At 48.8% G+C, this 14,855-nt stretch overlaps 3 protein-coding genes across 3 annotated transcripts in view; 2 read left to right on the top strand and 1 right to left on the bottom strand.

Moving 5' to 3' along the window:
• The first annotated feature begins 2,191 nt into the window (after positions 1–2,191).
• LOC131271826 (putative N(4)-(beta-N-acetylglucosaminyl)-L-asparaginase GA14866) lies at positions 2,192–3,894 on the top strand. Its single transcript, XM_058273381.1, has 3 exons — positions 2,192–2,476; positions 2,543–2,925; positions 3,172–3,894. Exons 1-3 carry the CDS (start codon positions 2,359–2,361, stop codon positions 3,724–3,726), a joined length of 1,056 nt encoding a protein of 351 aa, XP_058129364.1. The 5' UTR covers positions 2,192–2,358; the 3' UTR covers positions 3,727–3,894.
• Positions 3,895–6,957: 3,063 nt separating this feature from the next.
• LOC131271822 (paired mesoderm homeobox protein 2B-like) overlaps positions 6,958–14,855 on the top strand; it is a 41,085-nt gene continuing 33,187 nt past the window's right edge. The window contains exon 1 of the mRNA XM_058273375.1: positions 6,958–7,303. Within this exon, the coding sequence (XP_058129358.1) occupies positions 6,958–7,303 (346 nt within the window). The remainder of the gene's footprint in view (positions 7,304–14,855) is intronic.
• On the bottom strand, positions 7,532–13,650 carry LOC131259885 (sodium-independent sulfate anion transporter-like). The gene is made up of 5 exons (XM_058261493.1): positions 13,574–13,650; positions 10,141–10,292; positions 9,830–10,068; positions 8,977–9,757; positions 7,532–8,879 (listed from the first exon to the last, which is right to left on the bottom strand). Exons 1-5 carry the CDS (start codon positions 13,648–13,650, stop codon positions 8,086–8,088), a joined length of 2,043 nt encoding a protein of 680 aa, XP_058117476.1. The 3' UTR covers positions 7,532–8,085.

Here is a 14,855-nt window from a genome sequence, read left to right as displayed (position 1 = left end):
GACTACAAGTTTCGCGCACAGAAAATGTTGATTATGAAAAGGGGGTTCGGTAGTAAATATTTCCGTTCCTGCAAAAACCTCACCCCCGTTCCTTCATCCACTCTGTAGTACATGCGGCGGACCTCTTTGTAATCAACCAATCATCTCATCTTTTTGCCTACGAAAGTAAGGTGTGTCCAGTGTGCAGGTTGAAAAGCCTGCGGGACACAGGAGCGGGTTTTTGCAAAAAGAGAGAATACGCGGCGCAAGGGCATGATTAAATTAGTTAAGTACTCAATTGGCCGGGGTTAAGGTGCTAAAGTAATTAGCACCAGCAACAGAGTGGGTGTGTGTACCCACACACAAACACACACACACACACGAGCTGTACGAGCGTGCAGTGGTCCACTGTTTGTATTTGCCTACAGTCGGATCACACGGTCCAACGGAGCGGACATTCCAACAATGGCGTACGCGGGACTTCCGTAACGATGGTGGAATAATATCGGAAAGGATAAGCGAGGGGTGGGAGGGAATGGCAAATATTGCAGTTGCATCGTCACCGGTAGCGCAGTGAGTGTCTGTATGTGTGTTCATGAAAAAATTCGATTAATGTCAATTACAATTTACATAATATTTGCCTCAACGGAACGCAGCGTCGGATCGGAACGCGTTCCTCATCGGAGGACCCCTTCGGTTGTGGTTGTGAGCGTTTGGTGCGGGTTGTGTGTCGCAGTAGGCACGTCCTGCAGGATGTTGTGACCAATTTATGACCGCCCGTGTTCGATCGGTCTGGCGAAACGGGACCGGCCGCGATAGATTTGGACCGGATAATTTATGATATGCCGCAGAGTTCCGGGTAACTGTCGCTGCAAACGCTGGCGTATTTTCATATCCTTTCGGTGCAACGATGCAGTTTCCAACACTGCACTGGTGCACTGGTTGGTGCATGCTGGAGTCCATCCGCAATGCCCACGTCCTGGGTAGATTTATTCCCGTCTAAATGCATCACGACACTCCGAGCATCGTGGTCCCCGGTCCGGAGGGAGCCGGAAAGGGACACGTCGAAAGGTTGGTTTTCCTGGAACATAAATTTCCTCCCGCGCATTGCCACTCTGCAGTGGTCACCTGCATACACGAGGGCTTGCTCCCAAACGCCCCCCTGATGGATCGCAACTCCATTCGCACCCAGTTGCATCCCGTTGGAGCTTGATTGAGTTTGACTTTGGATAAATTGAACAAAAATCAAAAGCCCAAACATGGGCCCGCATGTGGTATTGTGCCTCTAGAACTGTGCGAGGCTATCGCTGTCCGGCTATGTTTCCCTTTACACAAGGTAGGCTTCACGCGACCACCGAAAGTGATTGGTAGTGTCGTCCTGTTTGGTCTGGATGGAAAATAATTAACGAAATTAAATGAATTTATTTGTTTTTGCGCCGACCGTGACCGTCGTCTGACGTGGATGTGGCCCGTTGCTCAGATTGTAAGATATGGCTTGGTTATTCTTTTTTTTTTCGGTGAGGATACGTTCAGTTTCATTTTGCTTCCACAGAGCTGACCGGGAGGGGGGAAGTCTCTGGTCCAGGGAAACGATGCGGCCATAGTTCAAATTTTATTTTGACTCTGTTTGAAGTGAAATATTGACAGCGAGATGGTTTTTATGACCGTCTACTGGCATCGCAGTTTGGTCAACAGTAGTTATTAATGAGTAGAGATAACAGGGAATAAAAAGAATGTCGTTAAATAGAAGGACACTAACAAAGTAGTAGTGTAGTAACACATCCTGTGTCTTATGCCTGTTATTATTCATCATTTTTTTTTAAACCTGAAAAGTTTTGTACAAATAACATGTTTTAATGCCATTTAAATTACTGAAGTATTTAAAGTTGTTAATAAAGTTAAATACAAATAAACTGAATAACTTGTGACGATTAATTTTGTTTTACCTATTCTACTTTGATTCACAGCAATGAGCACACAACGAATAAAAGATTAATTTAGCCACCATCTAAGCATGCCATATTTATAAAATTTAAACTACTGTAAACAAAGTTTGCCTACCTCTGAACAAACTGATCATCACAGTAACCAGCTGATCGAAATAGAACTACTACATTTGACGTATACCAATCTGCCATGGCGCGGGAGAGGAATGCAGTGGAACAAACACAAACGCGAAACGCGGTTTGACGACTGATAATTGATAGCACAGAATCCGAACGCGCAGATAACGCTGAAGTGTTCACCGCGCCAGGGGGTAGTGTGCGAATAGACGAGATCATTCACTTTCGTCTTTCGGGGACGGATCGCGTTGTTCGGCAGTTTGACGTTTAGTTTAGTTACTGTGCGGATTGTGTGTTGTTATCGTGCTCCGTGAGGATGCTGCTGGTAAAGTTTGGGTTGATTTTGGCCACATTCCTCACGCTGGTTGGAGTGAGCAGCGGAGGACTTCCTCTGGTGGCCACCACTTGGGCGTTCAAGAACGCAACGCTGCGAGGTAATGCACGTAATCTCGAGTCGACGGGAGAGTTTTCGCTTGTAACTTGGTGTTGTTGCTTTCCAGCGTACCAATCGCTGACGGTGGGCCAGTTCGATCCGATCGATGCCCTTGTGGAGGGCTGCAGTGTTTGCGAGCGGGAACAGTGCGACTTTACGGTCGGTTATGGAGGCAGCCCGGACGAGAATGGAGAGACAACGCTGGACGCAATGCTGATGGATGGTACGACGATGGACATCGGAGCCGTTGCTGCCCTGCGAGAGGTGAAACATGCCGCGGCGGTGGCCAAATACGTCCTGCAGAACACGAAACACACGCTACTGGTGGGAAGCCAGGCCACGGAATTCGCCCTGATGATGGGATTTAAAAAAGAATCGCTGCAAACGGACGTGTCGAAGGGAATGTGGATGGACTGGAAGAACAATCATTGTCAGCCAAACTTTTGGAAGGTAAGTAAATCGAATGCCTCCTTTGCATTCGATAACACATATCGGGGTTTGAGTTAAAAATAGTCAAAACCCAGCGTACAAGATAAGACAACAGTTGAAAGGCAATAGATAACAAGTGGTGAACATAATGAAGATGCATAATACCAGTGAACGTAATTTTTTGTTGAGTCCTAAACTAGCTCCTGTTTGGAACTCAAGAAGAGTATTTATAGCGCAAAATGTTGATCATTGTTTCATTTCTTTAAGAACGTAATTCCTTCACCATCGATGTCCTGCGGACCATACGAGCCAGTGTCCGCCAACTCTATCGACCCCACCGCCAATGACCGTGTTGCCTACGGATTCGGTCCGCTCAACCACGACACTATCAGCATGATCATCGTCAACGCAGACGGTCACGTGGTGGCCGGATCCTCCACCAACGGGGCGCGTAATAAAATCCCGGGCCGTGTCGGTGACTCGCCGATTCCGGGGGCTGGAGCGTACGCCGATTCCGAGGTTGGGGGTGCCGTGGCAACTGGCGATGGGGATGTGATGATGCGCTTTCTGCCATCGCTGATCGCCGTCGAAGGAATGCGCGGTGGGCTCAGTCCAACCGAGGCGAGCCAGAAGGCGATCGATCGGATCGCCAAGTACTACCCTACGTTCGTGGGAGGTGTTGTGGCGACCGCAAAGGATGGACGGTATGGGGCAGCCTGTAACGGAATGGAAGAGTTTCCGGTCTCGATTGCGGACGGCTCGGACGCGCAGGAAGAGGTGCGGGTCGAGTTTTTCAAATGTAAGGATTCGTGTGGTAATTAAAAACGGAGTTTACTAGGTCACAATTGGTGGGTGGAGGGGGGGTTGAGAACTCCCAACGGTATAAAAAGAAAACACTCTCACCACGATCTTTACCAGTAATTTAAAATTAATCCGTTTAGCGCAACAACAATAAACGCAACGAGGATACCTCTCTTCAACCGATTAGTGTTAACCCGATTTGCGGTTGTTTTGATTTCCGAAGATTATCTTGTGTTCATTAAAGCACCGGAAGGCCTCCAGCCGAACCCCCTTAAAGTCGCGTTCGACTCCGAACTCAGACGTGTCGGGTGGTCGGGCACGAGAAATCATCAATCGTAATCCAATAAAAGGATTTTCGCCTTCGGGGGGGCCATCGAGAAGACGCGGTTAGGTTGGCGGCCGTTCCCCATCAAGCGCAAAATATGTTGATCCGCACGGGTGGGGGGAAGGGGAGAAAAATAAGCGCCAACAATGGCAAACAATCGGGTGTGGTGGCCCGGTATTGTAGTAACCTAAATCGACCGGGCAAGGCTTGAACCGAAGTTGGAAAGAATTTTGCTCAAAATCGGTTCTCGTAGGAAAAACAACTGACTAGCGTTGCATCACCAACACCAACACCAATGGACGGGGGAAAAATGCTATGAAAATCCGTGTTGAATGTGTTGAAAAATAAAAACTGTAAATAAAATGTTGCACTCTTTTTCCACCCGAACGCATCGTCGCTTGTGTTGGGTTTGGCGGAGGAAAAATACACAAAAAAGGAAGGAAAAACACCGTCTGAAGGAAACGTCCTTTTTGCATCAGGGATTCTTCCACAAACGGGGAAGGGGGAGACTGGTGGTTTGCATGGGGGTTTTGTTTGTGTTTTTTAAGGGATGGTTTTTCCCATTCGCTCCCTTTCTTACCGTTCGGGGCATCATAGACACGACTGCACCTATACATCAGGCGTTAGACTGACGGTCAGGGAAAAGCAAAAAAAAAAGATGTAAGATAACCCACACAAGGACAAGGCTCTTGGCTGTGTTGAGACACAATAGACAAAAAAATGCTCCTTCACTGAAAGATGAAGAAAATTTGCAAGAGTCACTTTCACGTGTTTCTCACACGATTAGGGAAAAACGGTGACGTCATCAAAGATCTCTCCGTTTTTCCTCTCCACAATGGTTGTCGCTTGGTGATTGGGTGATTTTGTTTCAGCTCGTTCAGGCCACGCCCAATATGATGTGAGTGTTTTTCCGTTTCGTTCGTTCACTTCGCAGGATAATGCTGATCCTTGCGCATCGACTGTCGTCCTATCCCGTTCTTCCTTTCACTCTACATCCTAGCCTTCCTTTTGAGTTGAAGAGAGAGGAAACCTTCCACAGAGTGTTTTGAGCTCGTGTCCGCAAGGGAACAAAAAGGACGAAGCGAGTGAAACCAACACTTGTCGGGAAACAGGCACGCGCTTCGCCTACAAGTGTGACATGTGTTCTGAAAAACGCACCCCCCCTCCGGTCGTGAAAAGCCAAGCAGGAAAAACGACCCCGGCAGGAACAATAGACGACACGAGGCAAGCGAGCCAGGCCCATATGTGGGTTCCCGTTTGGCAAAGCGCCTCGGCAGGCTTTGAGTTCACATTTATTGAATTAAGCTTATCATTTGATTTCGGCAAATGCAAGCAACCGGTCGCACGAGCACCAGCAGCAGCATCAGCAGCATCGGCAGCATCAGCAGGTCCTTGCTTCGTCCTGACGTTTCGGCAGCGAAGTGTGCATCCAGTGTCCGCCGAGGTCGTTCCGTAGCGGCTCCGAGTGGTGTCCGTGTTTCGTCCGGTTAGTTAATTTGAATCTCTTCCAGTGGTTTGTGTTTTATGACGTTATTTAAGAAATTATGTGGTTGTTGAAAAGATTAAATGGAATTTTGAAATTGTTGGCTTTGGATAAAAATTAAGAAAAAAAAAATAATAATTTGCCCAAATACTTGTGAAGTAGGAGCCACAATCTTAAATACACTCTCTAGCTACGATCAACTGTGATTTTAATGCGCGAGAAAAGATGAAATTTTCCATAACAAAACAAGTGCTAAAGCAGTGGAAAGTTTGCATGAAAAATTATTGACCTTTGTTACACTTAAGCGCGTGATTTTCCATTTTCATCTCTCACTCACCATCCATTTTTGGCGTGCAATCGATTACAATTACGAGCCCATAACCATCACACCGGAAAAGCAAGTGTGGAAAAATTGCGTAGTGACGACGTGCGAATTGGCGCTTTGGTTCGGTGTTCGTTCGTTTTTTCCCCGGTCCGGCAAGAAAATACAAAAAAGTACATCGCTGTGTTGAGTGTGGAAAATTCATGGATAATAAAAATAAATAACGCAACCCGCCAACTTCGGTTCCATCGAACTGGAAGGGAAAAAAGGAAGGAAATAAAACAACTTCCGGAAAACGCCGTACAGCACCGCCTGACAGACATTTCGACGCGTAAGCACCCCGTTTATGGGGGAGTGTGAGTATACCTTTCGGGGGTTGGAAAAAAAAGAGGAACCGGCGAAGGAGAAAAAATACTGACAGCAAAAATTGAACACACTCCAGCGCGGTTGCACTTCAACAGCTTCCACTCCGCGGCGCTTGGCACACCGGTGTTTGGCCGGCGTGTGGAAACAAATTAATATTTAATTTCATTTTCATCCGAACGCGTTTTTGCGCCGAACGCGTCTGCCCAGGTGCAGGCTCGCGTCTCGCGTCTTTTATTTTTCCCGGAGATCACAAGCGGAGGGTTTTTGGGTTCTTCGTGCACCACCACACGGTTTTTTAACGTTTCAATTCCGCTCCGAGCAGGTTTGAGTGTTTGCAAAAAAAAAACAAAACCCCACAGTGAAATTGTGCCCGACTACAATATCCGGTCGATTGCTTTGTGTGTACGGTTTGGCGCAGTGATCAGTGAAAGTATTATTGGCATCAGCATTACCATCATCCCCAAACGGAAAACGGACCGTAAAATCGTGCCAAGCCAAGCCGTGCGCCCGAATGGTAGGCAATCGGAGTAATCGTCAGTGTTGCTCAAATTGACAGTTGACTCGATCGTCGTCGGAAGCGATTCGACGGGTTTCGGGATCCGAAATCCGCAGCAGTTTGACTCGCGAATCCGCGACATCCACCGTTGGATTGTCCAACGTTCGTTTGGTGTGAGTGTGTGTGTGTGTGTGTGTGTGGGTGGGATTTTTTCGTGACGACCGGGTAAAGAAAAAATCGCCAAAATTTATCCCCACGATATGGACTACTCCTACCTCAACCAGGCGGCAGCTAGCTTCGACTCTAGCTGCCTCCAGGGTGGGATGGACCCGACCGGGCTCGGCAACATGCCGTGCTCGTACGGGGATCTGACGTCCTGCAGCCAGATGTCGCAGGCCGCCTACCGCTACACGGCCGCCGCCGCCTCGATGGCCCGCTCGTACAATCCCGTCGGCACCGGGGTCGGGCCGGGGAATGTGACGATGAGTGCGCTGCACCATGCGGCCGCCGCCGCCGGTCCCGGCTCGCAGTGCGCGGTCATGGGCGGCCGGACGCATCAGGACGTGCACCGGGCCTCGATGTTCCAGACGTCGATGAATCTGCAGTGTAAGTATCCGTACGATTGATTGACGGGTTGAAACTGGGAGGGAAAACTGACAAGAGATTACACAGATGGAGCACCCAAATAGGTCATCGATTTATCGCTGGCTTGTGTTCGTGTGCAGTCGATGGGAACATACCTTGACGTTTCAAAGAAGGAATCTTTCATACATGTTTTTGCCTGGGATTTTATTTCAATTTTGCACATCAACGAAGAATCTTAAACGCCTACTCCGTTTTGCATCCAGAAAAAGTTCCTCATTGTGGGCACTACGGTAGATAAGTTTTCAAAGCGAGACGTCTACACTAATAAATACGCTTGTCAAGTAGTCATAAACATAAAGCCGATAGGTTCTTGGATCCTTATTGCATCACTATAAGTTAAAGGCATTTTATTACCTGTACCGTCTGTGCTGACAAACAAACGCTTATAAACTAGATTGTCTTTGCGAGTGACATAACATCCACTCGACTATTCTTCGTACAAAAATCACACACACATACAGGCACGTGACGATGGGGCCTGGCTTCCAGTGGACCAATTCCAGTATGGTCTCCCAAAACGTCACATTCGACAGGAACATGCTCACGTGCAGATACTTTAGCTGCCATCTCGGTCGCCGTCGGCAGATAGCGGAAGGCGCTTTTGGTAGTATAATGGTTGTCTTTAATGCTAAAATGTACAGATCACTTGTGTCTTTTGCTGCTGTTGTTGTAGTGGTTCGTTTCGTCTTTCGTTCACGCTCCCGTTGTTACCACTGCAAACCGCAAATGTTCAGCCCTAGCTCTCAAGCTCCGATACTCTTTCGGCGGCACTCGCGGATAGCTTTGTCCAGCTGCTCGAAGTCGTAGAACACGCGATACTCGAGATCGGCCCCCTCGAACACGTTGCCGACCGAGGGCTTAAGGTTCAGGAACAGCAGCAACTGGTTGCGGCTCTTGAAGTCTTTAATGAGCGTATCGATAACCTGGGCCGCGGTAAAGTCGGCACCGTAGATGTGCGTACAGTCGATCACCACCGGGATCTGGCTTTTGAGGCCGTGCTTGTTGATCAGGTTGCGCACGTAGTCGACCGAGGGGAAGATCAGGCACCGGTCGGGCGTCAGCATGAGATACTTCACACCGCACGGGGTTACCGCTTGGTCCATGTGGATTTTCGGACGTGCCGCGTGGTAAAGGATAAACAGGATGTTCAACCCAATGCCAACCAGAATGCCGTACTCCAGCGGTAGAGCGAGGCAGGCGACAAAGGTGGCCAGGCCGGGGATTAGGTCCGTCTTCTTGCTGCGCCACATCGGTTTGACGACACGCACCTCAATCATGAAGATGACGGCCGCGATGATGATGGCCGCCAGTGCCGCCCGAGGGATGTAGAAGAAGTAGGGCGTGAAGAAGAGCAACGCGAAGATCACCAGAAGGCCGGTGTAGAGTCCACCGAAGGGGGTGCGTACGCCACTGGCGTTGTTAACAGCGCCACGGGAAAGTGCTCCCGTACCGGGATATCCCTGGACGAAGGAGTTGGCAATGTTGGACACACCGATGGCGATAAGTTCCTGGGTTGCATCGACTGGCTTTCCATCAGCTAGAGAAATAAAGAAAAGTTCACGAGAATGTTCATCACAGGAGTCCATGAACTCCAACGAAATCAACATCAGAGCTGACTTTGATGTGACACTTACCGAAAGCCTTGCAAATGGCAATATTTTCCAACAGAGCAATCAGTGGGATAACGATCAACATCGAGCCCAAGTTTTGCAGCATATCTCCGAAGCTTTCGTACTCCTGCACAACCGCGCCAGTGGCATTGACCACCTCGGGAACGGAGAATGGCGGAGCCTGAACGCTCGGAAGACCGCTCGGCACATCACCGATCATCCGGAACGGTTCCTTTCCATTCTCGTAGAACGCCGCACCGATACCACCGCAGACAATAACGATGATGGCGTTGCGGGCCGTTCCGATGAGCCACAGCGATTTGTTGATGATCCGTTGCATAACGCTTTGATCACACGCTTCCGGAGGGCCAAATTTGATGCGCGGCAGAAGTCTCATCAGCAGCAGCACGATGATACAGGTAAAGCCCATCACGGCGTCCCCGAGTTGCGTGTTGTGGATGTCGTCTATTATGGATGACCACTGTTCGATGAAGGTGTTGCCTTTGGCGACGATTCCGAGCAGATCCTTCACCTGGGAGCTGAGAATAATCAGCGAGACGGCGGAGGTGAACCCGGAGCTGACCGGACCGGACACGAAGTCGATGAGGAAGCCCAACCCGAACAGGCCCATGAGAAGCTCGATGAGACCGCTGAGGAAGCAGAGCAGGACGGCTCGTTGCCACACACCGTCGCACGCTTGAAAGGTAAGAAGGGACGCGATGGCTGTGGGTCCCATCGGTACGTCCTTGCAGGATCCGAGCAGGATGTACACGAAGCAACCGACGAACGAACCATAAAGACCATACTGTAAAGGGAGAGAGAGGGTTACGATTGTAGACCAACGGCGATGTGTTTACATTCTGTTCCTTGGACTTACAGCAGCCGGTAGTCCCGCGATGTTACTGTAGGCAAGTGCCTGAGGGATTACGGTCAAACCAACGGTAATACCAGCCACCAGGTCACCCACCGCATCGTCAGTCGTATACTTCGGCAGCCAGTTCAGTATGGGTACGCGCTTGTAGAGAATCTTTCGGCGGCAAACGTTCTTGCACTTGCGCCGCATCCACGGTCCGATCGATTTGATCTGATCCATCGTCGACTGTTTGTCATCCGTCACTATCGAGCAAGGGAAAAAAGAGAGTTGTCAGCACCGACAACCAACCATCTGCCGGTTCGGTGGGGACTTACAGATAAACTCGTTGCTTCCCCGGTACCCAACTACATCCTTGTGTATCGGTGGCACGCTGAGGGAATGCTGCGAACCGCTGAGTCCGTGAATGTTGTACACCGAGGCGGACTGGATCTGCACCTTGTCCAGCTGCGTATCGCTCGACGATCGTCTGCAAATAAAAAACACGAGTTCTGGGTTTAGGTCTCCTAGGTTGGAAGAGGTACACCCGGATCGGGTGTTGTTTTTCACGTTCCATCACTTCCGTCACTTGCGCTTGGACGTCCCATGATGGGTGTCAATTGGCGTGTGTGAATCTGACTCATCGGACACCGTTGGTGGGGTGCCTGCATCAAGGTCGCACCCTCAGCGCTAAACGCTGCGTAGTAAGTTTTTGCAAGTACGCCAATTCTTGAATGGTGCTGATGTCCGCTGGCTTGGTGGAGTCAGGTTTTCAATGGAGTAAGGAATGCGTAGCGTATGATTCATACGATACTTTGGCAGGTTATATGCTGAGGGGTGCAGAATGTTGCCTTTTCCTGCCTGCTTTCCTTGTAATTGTTGCTGTTACACACGTAATCTGGCATCTGCCAGACCTAGAACGTCCCCTTTATGAGGAAGCTAACTGGTGTAAACCGGCTTGGAACACAAGACAAGGCAGGTCTTGTTAGAACCAGAGCCTAGCAATGGTACCTTTAATGGGAACAAGCGTGGATAGATGAGAACAACAGACGAAAAAACGAGACCCAAAGGCAGGTTTCATTGTTTTCCTTCCTAGCACCAAACGGCCAACCGAAGAAGCGGTCTTTCCGGCCATTAAAGTAATGGTGACGTACAGCACTGGTAACACTGAGCGGTGTTAGTGTGGTGCTAAAATTAACATTTTTGCGAGTATGATTGGCCCCCTTTTTCTCCTGTGTTCCACCGTCTGCATTTCATAGGTCATTGGTATAGGCCGCAAAGCAGTATCTATGCGTACTGCTGCTAAAGGATGATGTTCTAATCAGCTAGAATCAGCTGACGTAACGGCTTGTTGGGGTTTTTAAAAAGTCGCTTGGCGGAGGGAAAATAGGTCATGTGGCATTTGGTTTCCCGTACGGAAAAAAAGTTTGTATGTTTTCTAAACAAAAAGTGTTCTCAACCCGACCGGACGGCTAAGGGATTCAGACAAACTAACGAAAGTAAAAGTAAACATACGGATGAGAATGCGCACATTGTCGTCAGATTTGGTTACGTTGGACGAGTTTGGCTCGGTTTGGACGTCATCAAACTTTAAGTCGGAACCAGACACGAGCGTAAATGCCGGGTATGTGGTAAATCATACAGCTGCAGTGGCCTACCTTACCTTTCTTCCTGCCCGTTTTTGGGAAGGTGGTCACGTTTCGTTAGCATAGAAGTACGCGTAAGCGTAAGTGATAAGAAATGTGGTTTTGTCTATGTCTCATAAATTCGCGCGTCTGGAAGGATAAACAGCGCGCGCCCATACGCCTCGGGCGGGGGTAGTCAACACAAAGTTAAGTCCAACCGTAATCACTTGTGGCCGCGGGGAAGCTTAAACTCGCACAATAGCATTGCCACATGCCGGGTAATGATCCGTAGATAGTGCACCATTGTCCACCACAATCTCTGCCATGAGGAGAGGTACTAACCGGATCACTCTCCGTTAGTAGGGTGGGAATGATTAATTAGCATTTTTCATAGAAGATATACTAGACCCGGTTGCGGCAAGAGATAATTATCCGTCCGCGACCAGGGCCGGCTGCCAAAAAGTTTTGTGTACGGTCGGAGGCTCGCAGCAGCTGGTCTAGGCAGCAGCACGTGCGGTGCAACGAACGGCCGTGATTTTGACCGTGAAAATCCTTGCCAAGCCTCTATTCATAGGTGTCATAGAGAGGTTCAGGTTGCTTTTTCGTAAAGGGTTTAAAACAGCAAGTTTGACAGCAAATTCCTCCATTGACACCGGACATATCGTTTATTACATTTGGAATGTATTTTCCCCCTTTTCCCCCCATTTTGTTTATTGACATAAAGGTGCGTCTTAGAGTTAGAAGTCCTGATGGGTAGCATGATGTCCACATGACGCATGTTTGGCAGTGAGAGTGCGTTCATCCGCGTCCGTCCGTATAGGCGGAAGTACCTCCGTAGGCAAATGATCCACAACCCATTTGGGGATGACATCGCAACGTGTCGACCGTGAGATGTGCTCGAGTCTTGACTTGCCGAAACGAACGAACCATACGAAGTTCATGAACGCGAGAACGCGAGAATTTGGGGAACCGGTCTATTTCGGGAACTCGGTCGTCGTATGTACTACTCGCCCTGCCTCGAGACGTTTTGGGTTTTGATGCCGAACTGCTTGTTTTGTTTTTTTTCGATTTTGCAAAAGCAGTAAAACTCAGCTGACCAGGCGTCCATTGTCCGCAAGACGCTGATTACGCGAGCCTGTGCTCATATAAAAATAAAACAAACCCCACACGACAGGTAAGGGGAAATGATGTTCCCAATTTTCTTTGGCCCTTGGTTTGGGAGTAGATAGCGCACCGCCACATAAACCTCTTTTACCTTCACTTTGCGTTGCAAGTGCAGTAATCTGTCGGTGCAGAATGACAATGACAATATCTGGTACCGGTTGTCAATTGCAGTCACGATAACGCCATCATTGAGCGTGGGTAATAAACAAAAATAAAAAAGGTGCGTTGCAAAAATAGCAACACAAATCACCAACAACGACAGAGCGCCGATGTTCCAGAGATCGCCAGTTTGACAAGTGTGTCATGTTAACAACCGGGTAGCCAGCCACGGTCCGTTGACAACGAGATACCGCTTCACGAGACTCCGATAACTCGCGGGAAGGATGCCCGGTTCCCCGGCTTCAGCGGGACCTGCCTCCAGCAATTGGCAATTATTGTCTTTTAATTGGCCTTTTTCGGAGGATGTGCAAATTGCACCTGTTTGTTATTTGCACTGCCCTCTAATGTTGTTATCTGTTTACCTGTGACACCAAACAAAGATGTGAAGGAAAGTCAACACACACAAACACAAATACGGCCACAAACAAATAAACAGGGCAATTCGGCAGCTTGAGGTAAAGATAATGAAGAGCGGGCCAGGAGAAATCAGAGAGCCAGAGTTCTCCAAAGGGAACATCCCCAGGTAGTTCGGGTGCCATAAAATGTAAGTACAACAATCTTATCAAAAGCAATTCTTAATTGGTTTGCTTTGTACCATTTTTTACTCTGGCGACTGGCTGTTCCCAGGGCAGGCAGGGGCACCATTTAGATTGCCCAAATTTGCGCACCTTAGTCACTCGCGAGTGAGCATAATTTGTGGGTAATTGGATTTTTCTCGAACAACGCGTCGCGTGTTATGGTTGTTGTCACGCGATATGGGTGCACACAGGTGGTGCGCGTACGTATCTCTCGGGGGGCGGTGGACTATCTACACGAATCTTACCTAATCTGTATACGAGGAACGGATAGGCTAAACGTGCTGCTGCTCCCGGGTTCTGGCGGGCCACGATTAGCCGCCATGTTGGATCGCGCGATTGATCGTGATGTTCAGTGGTCGCTAATTCTTCGCTTGATCTACTACTGAACGGATCATCTGCAGCACCACGGACTGGTTTATCCTGCCCTACCGATGGCTACCGATCGACTAACGATCTTCGATACTGGTCGCCTTCATCGCAGGCGGTATATAGTGCACATAAGAAGCTCGCCAACCGAAGATGGGAATGTACTTCACCCGACCCGGACTATGTAGGTAAATAAATGCCAGAAACGTGCGCGCTACAGACACATCCAAGTTGTTGGATGACTGTCAACTACCAAACCTACCAAGCCGTATGCTTTAGTATTTCCTAGTACTTGGCGCGGACACCCCACGCTTGACGCTATCAACAACTAAATGAGAGGTTAGCTTTTGCGTCAGCTGTCACCGGCTCATCCGCCTATGGTGGGGTTTGTTTTGCTTCTGCGGGTTGAAGAAGTAGTTAAGTGGTCACTCATGTTTTAAGTATTCCGTACGTTACCGGTCTCTGGTTACGCTTCCGATCCGGTGCTAACGTACTCCACATTGGACATTTCTCCTGGGTTTATCGCAAAAATTTGAAATCGATGTAAAGCTCAGTTTGCAATTGCCTTTGCAATGTGATAACAGAAATCGTTCCTTCTGCAAATTGCAGCAACATGCAGTATTACGTCTTATCGATGCTATCGACCGGACTTGTCAACCGGTTCAAGACGACAGAACACAATCCGATGACGTACGCTGCACATTGATTTATGTCCTACCAGATTCGCAATATACAGGTAGACTACAGTTGGGAGTTGTCCATGCGATGGCGCACGTCTTTTATGACACCTTTCAGATAAAAATCATACATTCGCAGTCGGCCGACTGAGACCGTGTGTGTGTGTTTCGAATCTGTCCATAAAGTCTGCGCCACCATATTCCCTATTGTACGCACGTGCCCCCGTCGAGAGGGCGTATCGGTGCTGGCGGATCACCATTAAATGGATTCAATCTCCTTCCATATAGCACCTGTGCTTTGTCGCTGCAAACCAAATCTAGTCGCGACAACAAATCGTAGACATTTTTAATTGCCCACTTATACCGAACGCCCAGGATAAGGGTTGTAAAGCGGGAGGTTCCTTGATAGAAGCTGTTGCGAATTTTCTTTTTGTTGTTCTTTGCCCTGGAACCCTGGAAAGGGTGTGTATTTTCCGCGTCATAA

The sequence above is a fragment of the Anopheles coustani genome, chromosome 3 (genome assembly GCF_943734705.1).
Source record: "Anopheles coustani chromosome 3, idAnoCousDA_361_x.2, whole genome shotgun sequence".
Taxonomy (NCBI): Eukaryota; Metazoa; Arthropoda; class Insecta; order Diptera; family Culicidae; genus Anopheles; species Anopheles coustani.
Note: the sequence above shows the minus strand (reverse complement) of the source record. Positions and strands in the feature narration are given on the sequence as shown.